Source organism: Asparagus officinalis, chromosome 5, assembly GCF_001876935.1.
Source record: "Asparagus officinalis chromosome 5, Aspof.V1, whole genome shotgun sequence".
Taxonomy (NCBI): domain Eukaryota; kingdom Viridiplantae; phylum Streptophyta; class Magnoliopsida; order Asparagales; family Asparagaceae; genus Asparagus; species Asparagus officinalis.
In genome coordinates, this window is record NC_033798.1 from 108229246 (window position 1) to 108245152 (window position 15907).

Consider the following 15907-nt stretch of genomic DNA (forward strand, 5'->3'; position numbering starts at 1 on the left):
TGGCGCAACGCTCTGTCAGCGTCTGTTCATTCTTTCTGCGTGACCGGCCGGGGTTCTGGGTTGGCCGGCGGTCACTGGAGTAGGTCGCTCTCCAAAACGAATCGCCGGCGTCAGAGCACAGAATTCTTGGAACTCCTCCAGATTCTATTCCTGCCCGCGCATTGTCTATATCTCAAGGGACCCCCTGGTCAGCCTTTCAGATCTGTCCTCGGTTCTCCGCACCCAATCGGGCCTTTCCACTGTCTTGAAGGATGCCCTGGAACACCTTCTCCAGACTTGCTGCCTTGCCATGGAGTATAAAACCCCACCGACCTTTCTTCGAGTGGATCGTCGGATAAATGGGTGGACGGTAGTATCGCCGGAACCCCCAAAGAGTAAGACACGGCTAGCTGAGGCCCGCCCATACATCTGTATGAAACAAGCTTATAGCTTGTGAGGCTTTAGGTGGTCTTTCCACCCTTTATAAAGAAAACTAACTCTCTTCTGGCTTCCCGAAGATGCAGTCTTCGAGCAAACACCGAGCTTCTGCCGAATCGATGCCGGCTTAGCTTCCCTTCTGAAGTGTAAGAATCTTTATACCGTTCTCAACTCATGTGTTCGCCAGCCTGTTGTGCCATATGATCTGGCACTCCCTCATTGGCCTGGCAGCAATCTCGAGGTGTGTCACTCGCGTGTGAAAGTTAAGGTAAGAGGGTTACCGGTCTTGTTGGGGCCACGGGCAAGCCACCATTGTACCGGTTTAGTAGTTTTCGCACAAATGCGTCACGGTGAATGTTGTAAGCATAGGCCTTCTGCTCCGAGCTGGGCCACCGAAAATAAGGATTCCTCCTTCAACTTCGGTACGTGCCTGACATTCCCTAGCAGAAGGGAGCCACATTGGGGAGGCAGCCTTCCAACTGTATTTGCAGCATCGCCTCCTTCCAAGTGACATACAGGGTTCATTTATCCCCCAAGTATACTATTCTCCGCAAAGTCCCTTGGCTACATAGTTCTGAAATAGCCCTTCTAATTAGCAGTGGCGAGTGGAATGAGGCTCCCGAATCAATAACCCATGAATCGGAATCGCTATCCATAGCGAGAATCAGCGCATCTTGCACAATATGAGCCTCCTGCTCATTTTTCTTCGGTGCTTTACAGGTAGAAGACATGTGGCCCTCCTGGCCGCAGTTCCAACATTTTCCTTTGATAGGTCTCACCTTCGAGTTTGACCTCTTCTTCTTCGACTTCGATCGATTCCTGTTTTGGTTTCCCTTATTATGGCTTCTGCCTCTCTGCTCGAGACTTAGAGCTGAACCCGAACCTTCTGATTCATTCGATTTTCTTCTAACCTCCTCGGATAGAATCATAGCTACCACCTCCTTCAGCTTCAACTTCTCCTTCCCTGCCGAGTTGCTTATTGCGGTCACGCAACCTGCCCAACTATCCGGCAACTGCGATAGTATCAACAGGGCCTGCACTTCGTCATCAAACTTGATGTCGACTGAGATGAGTTGATCAACAATCGTGTTGAACTCGCTGAGATGCATCGTGAAGGAGCATCCTTCTGCCATCTTGAGGTTGAATAGCGTCTTGACGAGATGCACCTTATTTGCAGCCGACGGTTGCTCGTACATCGTTGCGAGCGCTTCCATAAGCCCCACCGTCGTCTTCTCCTTTAATATGTTGTGTGCTACAGATTTTGCGAGGGCCAATCGGATCTGCCCCAAGGCTTTTCGATCCAATATTTCCCAGTCCTCGTCGGATTCTTCTTTCTTCTTGCCTTTTGCTTTACCCATCAACGGACGGTAAAGGTCCTTCTGGTACAGATAGTCCTCCATCTGTGACTTCCAGTAGGCGAAGTCTGATCCGTCAAACTTCTCAATTTTCGATTTGCCTTCTTCTGCCATTCTTACACACACAAATCTGAACAAGGGCTCTGATACCAGTTGTTGGGGATAAACTCAGATACACTCTGACACCCGTTCTGCGGAATTTTGCCCTACCGGATCTTGTGTTAAGTAATGGAAAAAAGAAATCACTAGAAATAATTTGCAAGAACAGAGAACACCGAGTTTTAACGAGGTTCGGCAACTTGCCTACGTCCTCGGGAGCCACACAAATAATTTCCTTTTATATCAAAGAAGATTACAAAGCTTGTAAAGAGCAGATCTCACACTTGAGATCTCTCAATAGAACCAAACAGAAAAACTCTCTGTTGTTCAAATAAAGGCGCGAGATTTTACCACAGTAAAATCTCCTCTTTTTCTCCTCAATAAATCGCTACAGTAAACAGGAGATTTTTCTTCTGAAAAACTCTCTGTTGAAACTCTGCTTTTATGGCCGCCGCCAGAATGAATGAGATTAGAAGAAGAGAAAACGGGGACAGACGCTTTTCGTTCACAGGGTTCCTTTAAATAGGGAAACCCTAGGGCTAAAAGCAAATGGGATCCAGCTGGATCCAATTCAGGCACAGGCGACCAGAAGAGGGGAAGGCGAACCCCAGAACTCGTCTGCAACAAGCGCCCGCGTCGAGCTCGCCTTCACCCGATCGAAATCGCCTGGAAGTCGACGCGAGCTCAAATCCGCCTGTCGAGCTCAAAATCGCCCGTCTTCGAAACTCGCCCGCAACCAATTCACGAGCTCGCCATCAGCCATCTCAACTTCGCCTGAAGTCGTCGATCCGCCTGTCGACTCTGATCTCGCCTGACGTTGCTCTGCTCGAGCTCGCCAGTCGAAGCCCCAATTTTCGCCTGTTTCCTTCAAGCTCGACTTCGCCAGAGTCGGAGCTTGTCTGCGATTCCATCGACGTCGCCTGCTTCATGATTTCGCATGATGGAGGTATGGATCTACACCCAAATCCAACAATACTTTGACTTGTTTTGACCACATTTTGTAATTGGTTACATTCTTTTTTCTGTCATTAGAAAAGCTAATGCTGGTATCAATAACTATCAAAAGATTAATTTATTCATACAACGTTTTTTTCACGAATATGACCATTTATGCCTGCTCTTCCATTTAACCCACATGATGATAGCGAAAACCACCAGCACAATATGTAGCCGCCCACACAGTTAAGGCACCGTCTTTTGAGTCATAGGATGGTTTAAGCTAGATCATCCTAAGGATATTGCAACGAAAAACATGATGAAGCCTGGGGAGCTAATGTGTTCATCTGTGAGGTTTTCAGACATTGGACTTCCTAGTTGATCTTTTTAGAAAACAGGGTGTACAGTAGTAAGACAAAGGAAAGATGGCAGGGGCGGAGCATTTCAATGAATAAATTTGAACTTTCTCTTTCCTTTGGCAATATTTTCTCCTATCAATCAGTTTGTCTCCTAAGATAATTCAGTTACGTTTCTCAAATTTTTGATTTGTAGTCCAAGAACCGGGCATGAATTACAACAACACAGTTAGGGATCTCCCGGTGTGTCTCACATACTACGAGTGTGTTCAATTGGTGTCAGTTCCATCTAATTGCTAGAATTAATGCACACACAACTGACCCTTTAATCTATTTAATGTTAAGGCAGCCAAACAACTCAAGTTAGATGGATCAGTTCCCTTTAAGCCCTTTTTTATTAGATGGATAAAACAATGAAACGGATAAAAGAGATCTTTCGTTTCTAAACTTTGAAGAATGAATGGTTATTAAGGTGATGAGGGCCTCACTGAAGGCTTTTGGTTAACTACATAGTACATATTAAACGTATAAAATTCTAAATGCAGTCTTAGACTCCATAGACAAAAGAGTAGAATTTGATTGTGAGTTCTCTTTGTTTTGGATTGTAGTGGTTGGTTTGATCGGTCATCATGCTTGCGAAAGAATATTAGTTGAGAAGGCAGCATAGTAACAAGATTCACCAAGTTAGCCTACATATATTTTGACGAGTCAGATGCATAACTGAGAACCGACAAGCAACATTAGTTTTTGGTAGCGTCGAATTGTCACTATCCCGTTGGGTGGACATTATGTACAGCACCAATGAGATGAGAAATCAGGTGACAGAGTACAGTCATTCAAGAGTTCATTATTCAACAGGACTCCAGGGCTGACAACCTTCTGGGACACATTTTTATCAGTCTTAACAGAAAATGGTGATTAATGAATCATGGGCGTCCAATAGTCCCCTGGAGGAAAGAAATGAATACTTGATACTAAGAAGTCAGAGAGATCTCATTGGGTTCCTGAAGGATGAAAAGTGCTTTGTAATTTACAATAGAAGTTTCAAAACAAAGTTGAATTGAGCTTGGTGAGGAGCATGATATCCTTAAAAGATGGAAGTTGCAGAGTTTTAATGATGTTTTAGCCAGGAACCATGTAATCAGGCGCATAATCTATACGTTTATTTAGATTGGACATTCAATCTGTAGATGTCAAAGTTCTTTGAGGAAAGAAAACTGTGTATGTCTAAGCGTGTCAAATATACGGTAAAAAGATAAGGGCAAAGATCGATGGAGAACATAACAAAAAAACCAGATATGTATAACTAGAAACTACCATCTTCTGAATTTCCCTTGCTATAGGGGATGGATCTACAATTAAATTTTGAAATGGTAGATGGCGTGACGCTTTTACGGGAATCCCCTTTTTTTCCCCTTGGACACTTAATAGAAAAGGGGTCGGTAGCATCTTTCAGAATGAGATGCGGATGGACTGTCAACACTGATGCATCAGATGCAATTGGGAGGGAGAAAAGAATTTTACAACAAATTACACTTGGTTCGGCCAGAACTATTTACCCTTAATGACAGGCCTCTTTGGCCTTGGTGTAATGGAGTATTCGAGGTTAGTTGAACCTACACTTTCCTTAATAATGGAAGTCTAAGATGTCCTTGTACCAAGCACATTTGAAATACTTGAATCCCATTTAAAATGTGAGTTTTTTCTGTGGCAAATACCAATCCCACTAGGGACAACCTTCAAAGTGCAAGTGGCAAGCATCTAGCACGTGTGTGTTATGAAAAAGCAAGCGTAAACAATCAATGTCTTTATTCCTAAAACAGTTGGAAATCTTTTTGATCGGGATTTGGAAGGACTCTGATGATTTGGGACTTCAGAGTTATAATAAAATATTTAATAATAGTCGACAATTTTATTGTCTCATATATCACCAAACTATCGCTAACAATATATTTTTGTCCTTTTTGTCTTCAAGGAGGCGAGAGAGCGTGCAGACCAGCTCTTTTGCATGCTGGCTCATAGGAGTGGGTCAGACATTTCATCTTTGGAGTGGAGAGTGAGCAGGACAATGTCATGGAGGGTCACTAAATTGAACCTCACACATCCTGGCTGTAATTTTATTTTTCGGGTGTACTTCGTAGGGGTGAGCACGGTTCGGTTCGGGTCGGTTTTTACCAAAATTTGAATAACCGAACCGAACCACCTATAATTCAAAACCGAACCGAACCGTTGCAAATCGGTTCGGTGCGGTTCGGTTCGGTTTGTTCGGTTCTAACTTTCATCAAGTATAACAATCAAATGCACAAATATTGCTTATCCCAAGAGATAATTTGTATATATTTGTTTTCATATGCGCCCAAATGCAAATCATTTGAGCCACGGCTAAGATATTTAAGCGTTGTGCACACTTGAATCAACAACTAACCCAAGGGACAACATACACAGAAGTGCTGAATTGAGTGATTAAATGGGGAAAATCCAACTCAAAGGGCACTAACATACTCCAACAAGAAGCGCCCATTCCACCTACTTCATGTTCAATTCAAAGACAACAACAGAGGAAATTGAAGAAAAATTAATACTACGTATCTTGAGAGGAAGGAGCCGGAGGAAAAGAGGAGACTGGAATGCTCTCGAAGCAAGAATTGAGCTTCTCAGAGGGGCTCCACAGCTTGAAGTTGAGGGCTAGGTGGAGGTGGGGGTGGGGGTCGGACAGGAGGGCGGCGACGCAGATGGAGAGGACGGGTCTTGGAAGAAGAGAGAGCGAGAGAGAGGGATTGAGGCCGAGGGAAATGGGAAATTGGGAATGAGTAGCGGCGGTTGTGATTTGGGAATGAGAGGAAATGAAGTTAGGGTTGAGGGTTTGGGACGGGTCGGGTAAAAGCGAACGAGTTTGAAAGTTTTGGGAATATATTCGGTCGGTTCGGGTCGGGTCGGTTTAAAAAGTTGTAAACCCGACCCGAACCGTCTTACTCTTAAAACCGCTTTTTTCGTGTCGGTTCGGGTCGGTTCGGTCGGTTTTTTCGGTTTGAACCGAACCATGCTCAGCCCTAGTACTTCGTATTTGTTTCTCCTGAATTTTTCTTTTGGAGAGGCGTGTCTCTATCCGTTGCGTATAATTTTGTCATTTTTTGCCGGTTCAGTCTTATATCCATGTTAGTTCTCCCTTCGCCCCCCCCCCCCGCCGCCTTGTTGTTTGTTTGGCATACTTTTGTAGTTTATTGAATGTTTCACTTAGTTTTTTTTTTTTCATGAGAACAGTGAGATACTTATGCACCCACAAGCCCCCCCCCCCCCCAAAAAAAAAAAAAAAAAAAAAAAAAAAAAAAAAAAGAAAAAAAACCGCACCACATCCAAAGAAATAAAAATCCTACTAGTGCACATAAAAGATTCAAAGTGGGGTGTCCCAAAATTTTGCTTGTAAAGAGTGAAACATTCATAATATATATCAGGTACACTTCCTTGTCTGCCTGATAAAGGATTAAGTTGCTTCTAATGAATGAATAATTGCTCTGATATATAATTATAATTAAGAACATGTTAGTCAATAAAGATTAACTTATTAAATTAATTAAAAATTACATCTAATAGACTCTTCACTTTGATTAAGAATTTCTTATCAGTCTATTGGATCTCTAACATGACATTTGGAGGCGATAAATTTCCTTCGGATAGCATGTTAGAATTGTGAAACTAATCACTTTTAGGTGAGAACAATTCTCACTTTGCACAGATACCAATTATTTTACTAAGGTAGGGCTGGGAAAAGCCTCTACTAATTAATTAACAATGCTCCATCAGTTAGGCTCTCATGCATTTTAAACCAATCCAAACAAACCCTTAATGCCAAACGCCAAAGTCACTTTGTACATAACATTAATTTGTGATTGCGACCAAGTGATGTGCGATGAATGTTACACACATTCAACCAAATAGAAGGATGATGAGTAATATCCAACAAAAAAAAAACAGTTTTCTAGAGGCCCTGTATGACCAGAAAAGGAAAGGGTTTAGTAGTGATGAGTAGCTATGGGCTATAACTTTATTGGGAGCTTCACAAAGGGATATTTTCATTTTCATTACTTTTTGTATTTTGAGTGAAAAGCAACCACCATAATACAATAAAGTTTGTCACTAAATAGCCCTCATGACATAAAGCTATGGAGAGTAATGCAACAGGGGCGTCCCTTTGCTTTCCATGACCGACTTTTATCAGAATTGAGTCCAATGCTGACTCTTCAACGACTCTTATATATAGCTAGATGTTTGGATGATGAATGAAGTGCCCCGGTTTCTCTGTAACTTTAACCTGTAGGAGATGAAGGGACGTATGAGCTCTTCTAAGGTGGAGAAGGAGGGAAGTGTGAAGGGATTGTTTAGATTTGCTGATTGGTATGATATTCTCCTGATGATTTTAGGAACTGTAGGGGCAGTGGGTGATGGATGCTCGACAAACTTCCTTCTGCTCTCTGCCAGCGGTGTCATGAACAGCCTGGGGCATGGATTGCAGGTCCAGCACCAGCAGGACAACGGAGTTTTCATGCCCGAGGTCGCGAAGGTTTGAAAGTTTTTATTATCTGTAGTGATAATGTTAAGAGTTGATTGTCTTTCGACGGAGTTCTGGTTTAACTAGTATTTGTTTTCTTCTTCCTGCAGTACTGTCTGTATTTTGTCTATACTGGATTGGCAGTCTTGGGGTTGGCCTTTTTGGGTACTAATGATTTCCGTAGAAGTTCTTGTTTGTGTAGTTTGAATAGCATTTATTTTGGTTTTTTGATGGAAATGGTTTTTGACTGCAGAGGGTTATTGTTGGAGTAGGACAAGTGAGAGGCAGGTGCTGAGGATTAGATATAAGTATTTGGAGGCTGTTCTTAGGCAGGAGGTTGGTTTTTTTGATTCTCAGGAAGCAACTACTTCAGAGATCATTAATAGTATATCAAAGGACACTGCAGTCTTACAGGAGGTTCTAAGTGAGAAGGTAATATATATATATATATGACCTGCTAAGAAACTACATTTTATTCAAGAATAAAAAAGACAGCAGCAACTATCTTCTAGTACCAATTTAATAAATTCTTATCGAAAGTCATATTTAGTGGCGATAATCTCTATTTCAGCTAAAAACAACTTCTTCTTCTTCTTCTTCTTCTTTATCCTTTCTTTTATCAGGTAGTCTTTTTTAAAGTTCGAGTTAGTTGAATTATTGAAAAACTTATTCAATTAGTGAAGAAAATTTGGTTTGGTTACCCTTAAAAACAGGTTCACAAGTCAAAATAACACAGGTGATTTCAAACGCTTAAGATCATCATTAATTGAGCTGGCTACTGAGACCCTTGTATTTACTCATTTGATATCCATCTTAGACAAAACATTTTTCTATTCTTATCTGCCTTTCGCATTGCAATATATATATATTATATATATAATATATATATATATATAGATAGATAGAGATAGATAGATATATATATAGAGAGAGAGAACTTATGTCAACTTAAGTGGACCATCCACAAAGTTTCTATCCATTGATTCGAAAAGTTCTCTTTCGATATTATGAATGCCACGGACTCTAGGTTCAATCAATCGATAGAAAACTTTGGTAGATGGTGCCACTTAAATTGACATAATTTTCTCTCTCTCTCTCTCTATATATATATATATAGAGGCAAAATTTGTGTGCAACTAAGTTGGATAGCAAAAAGGTTGTACCACAAAACTTTTAGCCACTCATATGCTTAGGGATCTTAGCATGCATATGAAAAGATTTTATATTAATAATCGACGTGCGTCAAGAAGTTTGAGTGGACAATCAACTTAAGTTGATAGGTATTCTTACTCATATATATATATATATATATATATATATATATATATATATGTATAGGTATAAGATGATGATTTATTTTGCTAAATGAGCTATCAAGAAATAGAGTGGTTAGATCCACACATTTTGATGTGACTAGTAAGGTGAGTCTCACTAGATTAAGTGGGGTTAACCATTGAAAATCATTTTAATGCAAAAGATAGACAAGTGGTGAGTCCAACTTTGAGAGAATCTATCCTAAGAGAATTTCAGTTATTAAAGGTCCATGTGTTAGTTTCTGAAAGGACCTGAAAGGTCTTAATCTCATGTTTAAAATATGGATAAAAGAATACTGGGTTTTGGAATTTCAACTATCTAAGATAACATTGAAGCATGTCCTCTTACTTTACTCACCAGCGTAATTTTTATATGATTTTTCTATGTAGCACATGGGCTGAGTATATTTTCCCTCCCAAGTTGGAGTGTAGAATTTTGATAGGGAAGGATATTTATGGAATCATTTTCTCTTTGCCCTTTTGGCTAAGTTGCTAACCCTAGTTAATTCACTGAAGAATACTTGGAATAGTTAAAAACAAGAAGATATTTCCTAGTATTACTACCTTATCTTTTTGTTGGTGGGTTCTAATCATTCAACTATTCTAGTATATCCATGCAATCATTTATATGCATCAAGAATTGTATGGTTCATTTCACACACTGAGTACTTAAAATATTAAAACTGAGTTCTAAATATATGAATATGACAGTTTAAAAAATGCCTCAATCTTTTCCCTTCAGGTGCCAATATTTCTGATGAACACCTCAAGTTTCGTCTCAGGACTAGTATTTTCTGCTTACTTCTCATGGAGGCTCTCTCTAGTAGCCTTCCCCCTCGTCCTACTACTAATCATCCCTGGAATCATATATGGAAAGTCCCTTGTCCGACTTTCTCGCAAGTCTCATGGAGAGTATTTGAAAGCAAATGCTATAGTGGCTCAGGCTCTGAGCTCCATCAAAACAGTCTATTCCTTTACCGCAGAGAAAAGCATTGTGGAGAAGTATGCAGTCATTTTGGATAAGACTGTGAAGCTTGGCATCAAGAAAGGGATAGCGAAGGGGCTGGCAGTAGGAAGCACTGGGCTTTCTTTTGCTATATGGGGTTTCCTTGCTTGGTACGGTAGTAGGCTTGTCATACACTATGGGGAGAGTGGAGGAAGAATTTACGCAGCTGGGGTTTCTTTTGTCTTGGGCGGACTGTAAGTAGTTTATTGCCACCCTTTTCCATGCTCAATAATGTGATATTTGTTGGAATAATGGTATACATGTTTAACTGCCTGCTGGTCATTTATGTCCTATATATATGTATTTACCTATTTATAGGTATCTCTCTCTCTACATGGTTAGTATAAACAAGAAAAGCAAGCTGTTGCCAGTGAATTAATTCATGTTGAAAAAGACAATGGTATTTATGTTGAGATTAGCACCAATAATATTATATTTTCGTACAACATTAGTTTTCATTACATTTTTCTTAGCAGTTTGGATTGAAGGGTTATATCCTTTGATGTTACGGGTTATAATATATCTATCAGAGCGATATTTAGTTTAGAGTCAAGCTGTGTTGAGTCTAGAGGTGAGTCGTGTTACTTCCACATTGGGAGTACTTGTAATTCTAAATTGTTTTTCTATCCATTAAGAAAGAGGATTGACCCACTTCGAGGTCAAGTCACTTTGGCATTAGAGCAACCCAAGTCCAATCCCCCTCCATGAATTTAAAGCGACTTAAAAAAATGATATCTCTGCCTGAGTCCAGGTTTCGACACATGGCACTCACCCTGCAGGGGCATGTTAGAATATAAAACTAAATACTACTCTATTATTTTCATAATATTCTTTGTTGTTCTTGTTAGAATATATATGTATAACCCTCAACCATCACCACAACTTTGGACTTTTAGTGTAATTGTTAGAGGCTTTAAGCTGGTATCAGAGCACCTAGGTTCAAATCCTATTGGCCGTGAATTAAGTGCGGATTTTAAAAGTTTTGATACCGCTGTGTGAGTCTAGGTTTTGAGCTATAAAATGGCCCTCAACTTGTGGGGGCATGTTTAGAATGTAAATATATAATCCTCAACCGTCACCACAACGTCAGGGCTTTGGTGCTATGATTAGAGACTGTTAAGAGTTCTTAGCCTTTACTTGTGCCTTAATGTTGAATATAATTTCTTTAGCATATTTACGGTCCTTCTCCTTCTTATAGTCTCTTACACTAGGAGACAACTTGGAGAGTTATGCCTTGGCTAATCTCAGCTTGCCTTCTAAGTTATATAACATCTCTCCTATCTATAGTTTTATTTATCCGAAATTTGACACCGATATAGAGGGTTTGGCTGATAGAAGTTCAGCCAATCATAAAATTCTCTTACATTATTTTCTTGGAGCAACCCATTTTGATTTAGAAGGTTAAATGATAATGGCGATGATTGATGTAGGGTCATCGTGAACACCTGGACTTTTATTGGACCTATGTAGAAATATTATGGCCTTTGTGAATAGATACTAACAATTAGTTAAGTAGCCGTTTTGGACCAAATGAAGCAAAATTGATCAGCTTTATCATCAGCATCTTTCTCGATCGAGATTGGGGCTAGTGTCTGAAGGATGTTTCTAATTTAAAAAGGCTGCCAAGGACTTTTTTTTTGTTAAACAAATCATTCAGCTGAGGAGCTAGAAAATTCCTATTTGTAGATGAGGTGTGAAAAATAATAAAAAAAGATCGAAATAGATAGAGAATTAGTTATTGCATACCATTTTTAAGTTCAAGCTATTTGTATCATGAGCCAACAAATATGTCAAGCAAGATCGATGGAGTTATAAGAAAAGATTGAGGCCTCTGGCTCATTAGCCATACAACTGTTAAGATCCTATGCAAATTCCTCAAGAATATGAACTCCAGACAACATATAGTTATGCACCGATAATGCAAAATCCAAATTAAAGAACAAATCAATGATATATTGGATATACTATATTATTATTGCACATAAAATTTTGTAATATTTATTCCTATACTATAATAGATTGTTATTATTTCTGCCCAACTGTTAAATGTGTAAAGATAATGTGACCCAGATCTCTTGGAAGAGCACTCCCAGAGGTGAAACACTTTGCTGAAGCATCAGTAGCTGCAAATTGTATCCTAGAGAGAATCAGTCGAACACCAGAGATCAATGCAGAAGACGCAAAGGGCCTGATACTCGATAACATTCAGGGTGAAGTCAAATTTGAGAGCATCAACTTCTCTTACCCATCGAGGCCTCAGTCAATGATCCTTAAGGAATTTAACCTCAGGATTCCTGCAGGACAGAGTGTTGCACTTGTAGGCACCAGTGGAAGTGGGAAGTCCACTGTCATTGCATTGCTGCAGCGTTTCTATGATGTGGGTGAGGGTGCAGTGAAAATTGATGGTGTTGATATTAAGAAGATAAAATTGAATTGGATTCGGGAGAAGATGGGGCTTGTGAGTCAAGATCATGGACTGTTTGGGACATCGATAAAGGAGAACATTGTTCTAGGGAAGCCTGATGCTACCATGGATGAGATTTACGCAGCAGCAATGACTGCGAATGCCCACAATTTCATAAGACAGCTTCCTGAGGGATACGATACAAAGGTAACTATGAAATTTGTATAACCATATCATTTCAGTTGTTGCAACAGCTACAAGTTCTTAACTAATAAGGTTCAAACATAACGCATAACAGTGTATCTCCCAAAATCTACTGGCAGGTAGGGGAACGTGGATCGTTACTATCAGGTGGGCAGAAACAGAGAATTGCAATTGCAAGAGCCATCATCAAGAACCCTATAATCCTTCTCCTTGATGAGGCCACTAGTGCCCTTGACTCTGAATCAGAAAAGCTTGTGCAGAATGCCCTTGATCAAGCTTCTATCGGCAGAACAACATTGGTATAGACAACTCATTTTCATTCTATTCCCTCGTCTTTACTGCAAGTCTAAGGAGTATCCTTGAACTATATTTATTAAAGTTTCATTCTAATGTAGTCCCGTCACGTTTATATAACAAATTTAGCTCAATCCTGCATTTTCTGCTAGCTTATTTTTCCTTTTTATCAATAATATCCAAATCAAGTTCTTGGTATCTGGGAAATCTCACTTAATAAATATGGATGCTAAAGGAACTTAAATTTAGCATTTAGCACGGTTCTCTACTACGACAATTGATTGTGACTTGTCATTAGGTTGTAGCTCACAAGCTCTCCACAATCAAGAGTGCAGATCAGATTGCAGTTGTTGATGGTGGCACAATCGTAGAGATTGGTGCTCATGATGATCTCATCAGAAACAGTAACAGTCACTACTCGAGACTTGTAAGACTTCAAAGACTAGCAAGTTCCATGGATCCAGAACCTGCTCTTGACTCATACAGGCCATCTTCAGCAGTGTGTAGCAGTGCAAGCCGTCTTAGCCTGACCAAAGCCAGTCCAGCCTCATTCGTATCAAATGAAGATCAACCAATCATCTCCCATCCTGCCCCATCCTTCTTCAGGCTTCTCTCCATGAACTCAACAGAGTGGAAGCAGGCTCTAACCGGTAGCCTCTCAGCAATAATCTTTGGTTCAATACAACCAGTCTATGCCTTCACAATTGGTGGCATGATTGCAGCATTCTATCTCCAAGACCACAACAAAATGCAAGCCATAATCCATCGTTACTCTCTAATTTTCACCTTACTTTCTCTTGTTTCCATCCTCACTAATCTCTCCCAGCATTACAATTTTGCTTACATGGGCGAGCATCTAACCAGAAGGATCAGACTCCAAGTTCTTGACAAAATCCTAACATTTGAACCTGCCTGGTTCGATGAAGGGCAGAACTCGAGTGGTGCATTGTGTTCGAGGCTCAGCAATGAAGCCGCTCTGGTTAAGACTCTTGTTGCAGATCGTGTATCTTTAATAGTACAAACAGCATCAGGACTTATCATCGCCATGACGATGGGGCTAGTTGTTGCGTGGAAACTTGCATTGGTCATGATAGCTATCCAACCATTGACCATCTTATGCTACTATGCTAAAAAAGTTGTTCTGTCTAATGTTTCAGTAGAATTAGCTAGAGCTCAGAATCTAAGCACGCAGATCGCGGTAGAGGCTGTTTACAATCACAAAATGGTTACTGCATTTGGATGTGCGGGGAAAGTTCTTCAGCTATTTGAAGAAGCTCAGGAGGATCCATTAAGGGCAGCGAGGAAGAAATCATGGGTGGCAGGGATTGCAATGGGATGCTCTCCTTGCTTATCCTTTATGTCATGGGGACTAGATTTCTGGTATGGAGGGAAACTGGCTGAGGCCGGAGAGATATCAGCCGGGGATGTTTTTAAGACCTTCTTCATCTTAGTGAGCACAGGGAAGGTAATTGCTGAAGCGGGAAGCATGACTTCAGATCTTGCTAAAGGAGCAACAGCGGTTGCTTCTGTGTTTGAGATGTTGGACAGGAACAGCCTAATCCCTCGTTCTTCTAATGTAAGTTTCTTTCACTTGGTTAAATCACTTGAATAATGACAAAAAAAATCTAAACTTTTTCGTTTCTACTAGTTCACGTATTTTCTTCATGCGAAATAGATTAGGCTGAATTTTTCACCAACCATTGGTTCATCTATTTCATTTATCCCTTTGTTTGGTAGCTAACCTATATGAAAATCTGAGAGGTTTTGACTCGCTGTAAAGGGCATGTTTAGGGATGATGATGATGATGATGATGTGTGTGTGTGTGAGAGAGAGAGAGAGAGGGTTTTTCCTATGGCAAGGTTCTCTTTTCCTAATCGATTCTTTATAACTTCGTGAGTGGACATAGGTCAACATATTGATCGAACCATGTTATATTTGTGTGCATTGTTCTCTCTGTCTCTACTAGCTATATTCAATTTGTTGTTACTCAACTCTGTGTTGTTAAATTAGGAATCATCACATTGACTAAGAGTCGCTTTAAGATCTCTGTATCTATATATGTCCATTATATCACAGTGATTCATTTGATTGTGCAGGTGAGTGATACTAGCGAGAACAAGTTACGAAAAGTACAAGGGAGGATCGAGATCAAGAGAGTAGACTTCGCATACCCAAGTCGACCACAGTGTTTAGTGCTGCGACAATTTAGCCTAGAAGTGAAGGCTGGCTCGAGCATTGGACTAGTCGGGATGAGTGGGTGTGGGAAATCAACAGTCATTGGATTGATTCAGAGGTTCTATGACGTTGAAAGAGGTGTTGTTAGAATTGATGGGATGGACATAAGAGCGTTAGACGTTATTTGGTATCGAGGATTCACTGCTCTTGTTAGCCAAGAGCCGGTTATATTTTCAGGCAGTGTTCGGGAGAATATAGCTTTTGGGAAGCCAGAAGCAGGTGAAGAGGAGATTGTGGAGGCTGCGAAGGCAGCAAATGCGCATGATTTCATATCGTAAGTTTATATCTTCCTCGTCTTTCTTCTTATTACTCAAAATCTAGTAACTATGATCATATCGCATAGCCTTGTCAACTATTCAGCTTATATATCACGAACTTCAAAAGATTTTTTTTATGCTGACATGGATCTCTCTTCTCTCGACTCTTTGACATCACTTTTTCTATTGGATATTTGAGACTGGTCGAGTAAAACCTGTCCTAGACTGGCTCAAGTAACAATTCTAGACCTGAGCCAAACAATGGATAGGAAAGCCCGACACAGGTTTGGGCTCAAATTTGTAACCGAAACACATTAACTATCTCAAATATGTTTGCAACATTGTGCAGTTCCCATTTCTATTGTTGAAGTACAACTCAATCTGACTATGATAATAACTCCTATTTCCTCGACATTTTATTTACGTGTAAATTCCACAAAACCCCCCTTTGGCAGTTTTTGAGATAAAAACTTTACAAATGTCA

The 15907-nt window shown here is 40.3% G+C and overlaps 1 protein-coding gene across 3 annotated transcripts in view; it reads left to right on the plus strand.

The window, feature by feature from the left end:
* The window catches only part of LOC109840589 (putative ABC transporter B family member 8), an 11905-nt gene continuing 3329 nt past the window's right edge, over positions 7332-15907 (plus strand). For all 3 annotated transcript variants that reach the window (XM_020409303.1, XM_020409304.1, XM_020409302.1), the window contains exons 1-8: positions 7332-7721; positions 7820-7874; positions 7963-8141; positions 9765-10222; positions 12099-12639; positions 12756-12935; positions 13229-14506; positions 15028-15440. In XM_020409303.1, the coding sequence (XP_020264892.1) occupies positions 7482-7721; positions 7820-7874; positions 7963-8141; positions 9765-10222; positions 12099-12639; positions 12756-12935; positions 13229-14506; positions 15028-15440 (3344 nt within the window). In that variant the 5' untranslated portion in view covers positions 7332-7481. The remainder of the gene's footprint in view (positions 7722-7819; positions 7875-7962; positions 8142-9764; positions 10223-12098; positions 12640-12755; positions 12936-13228; positions 14507-15027; positions 15441-15907) is intronic.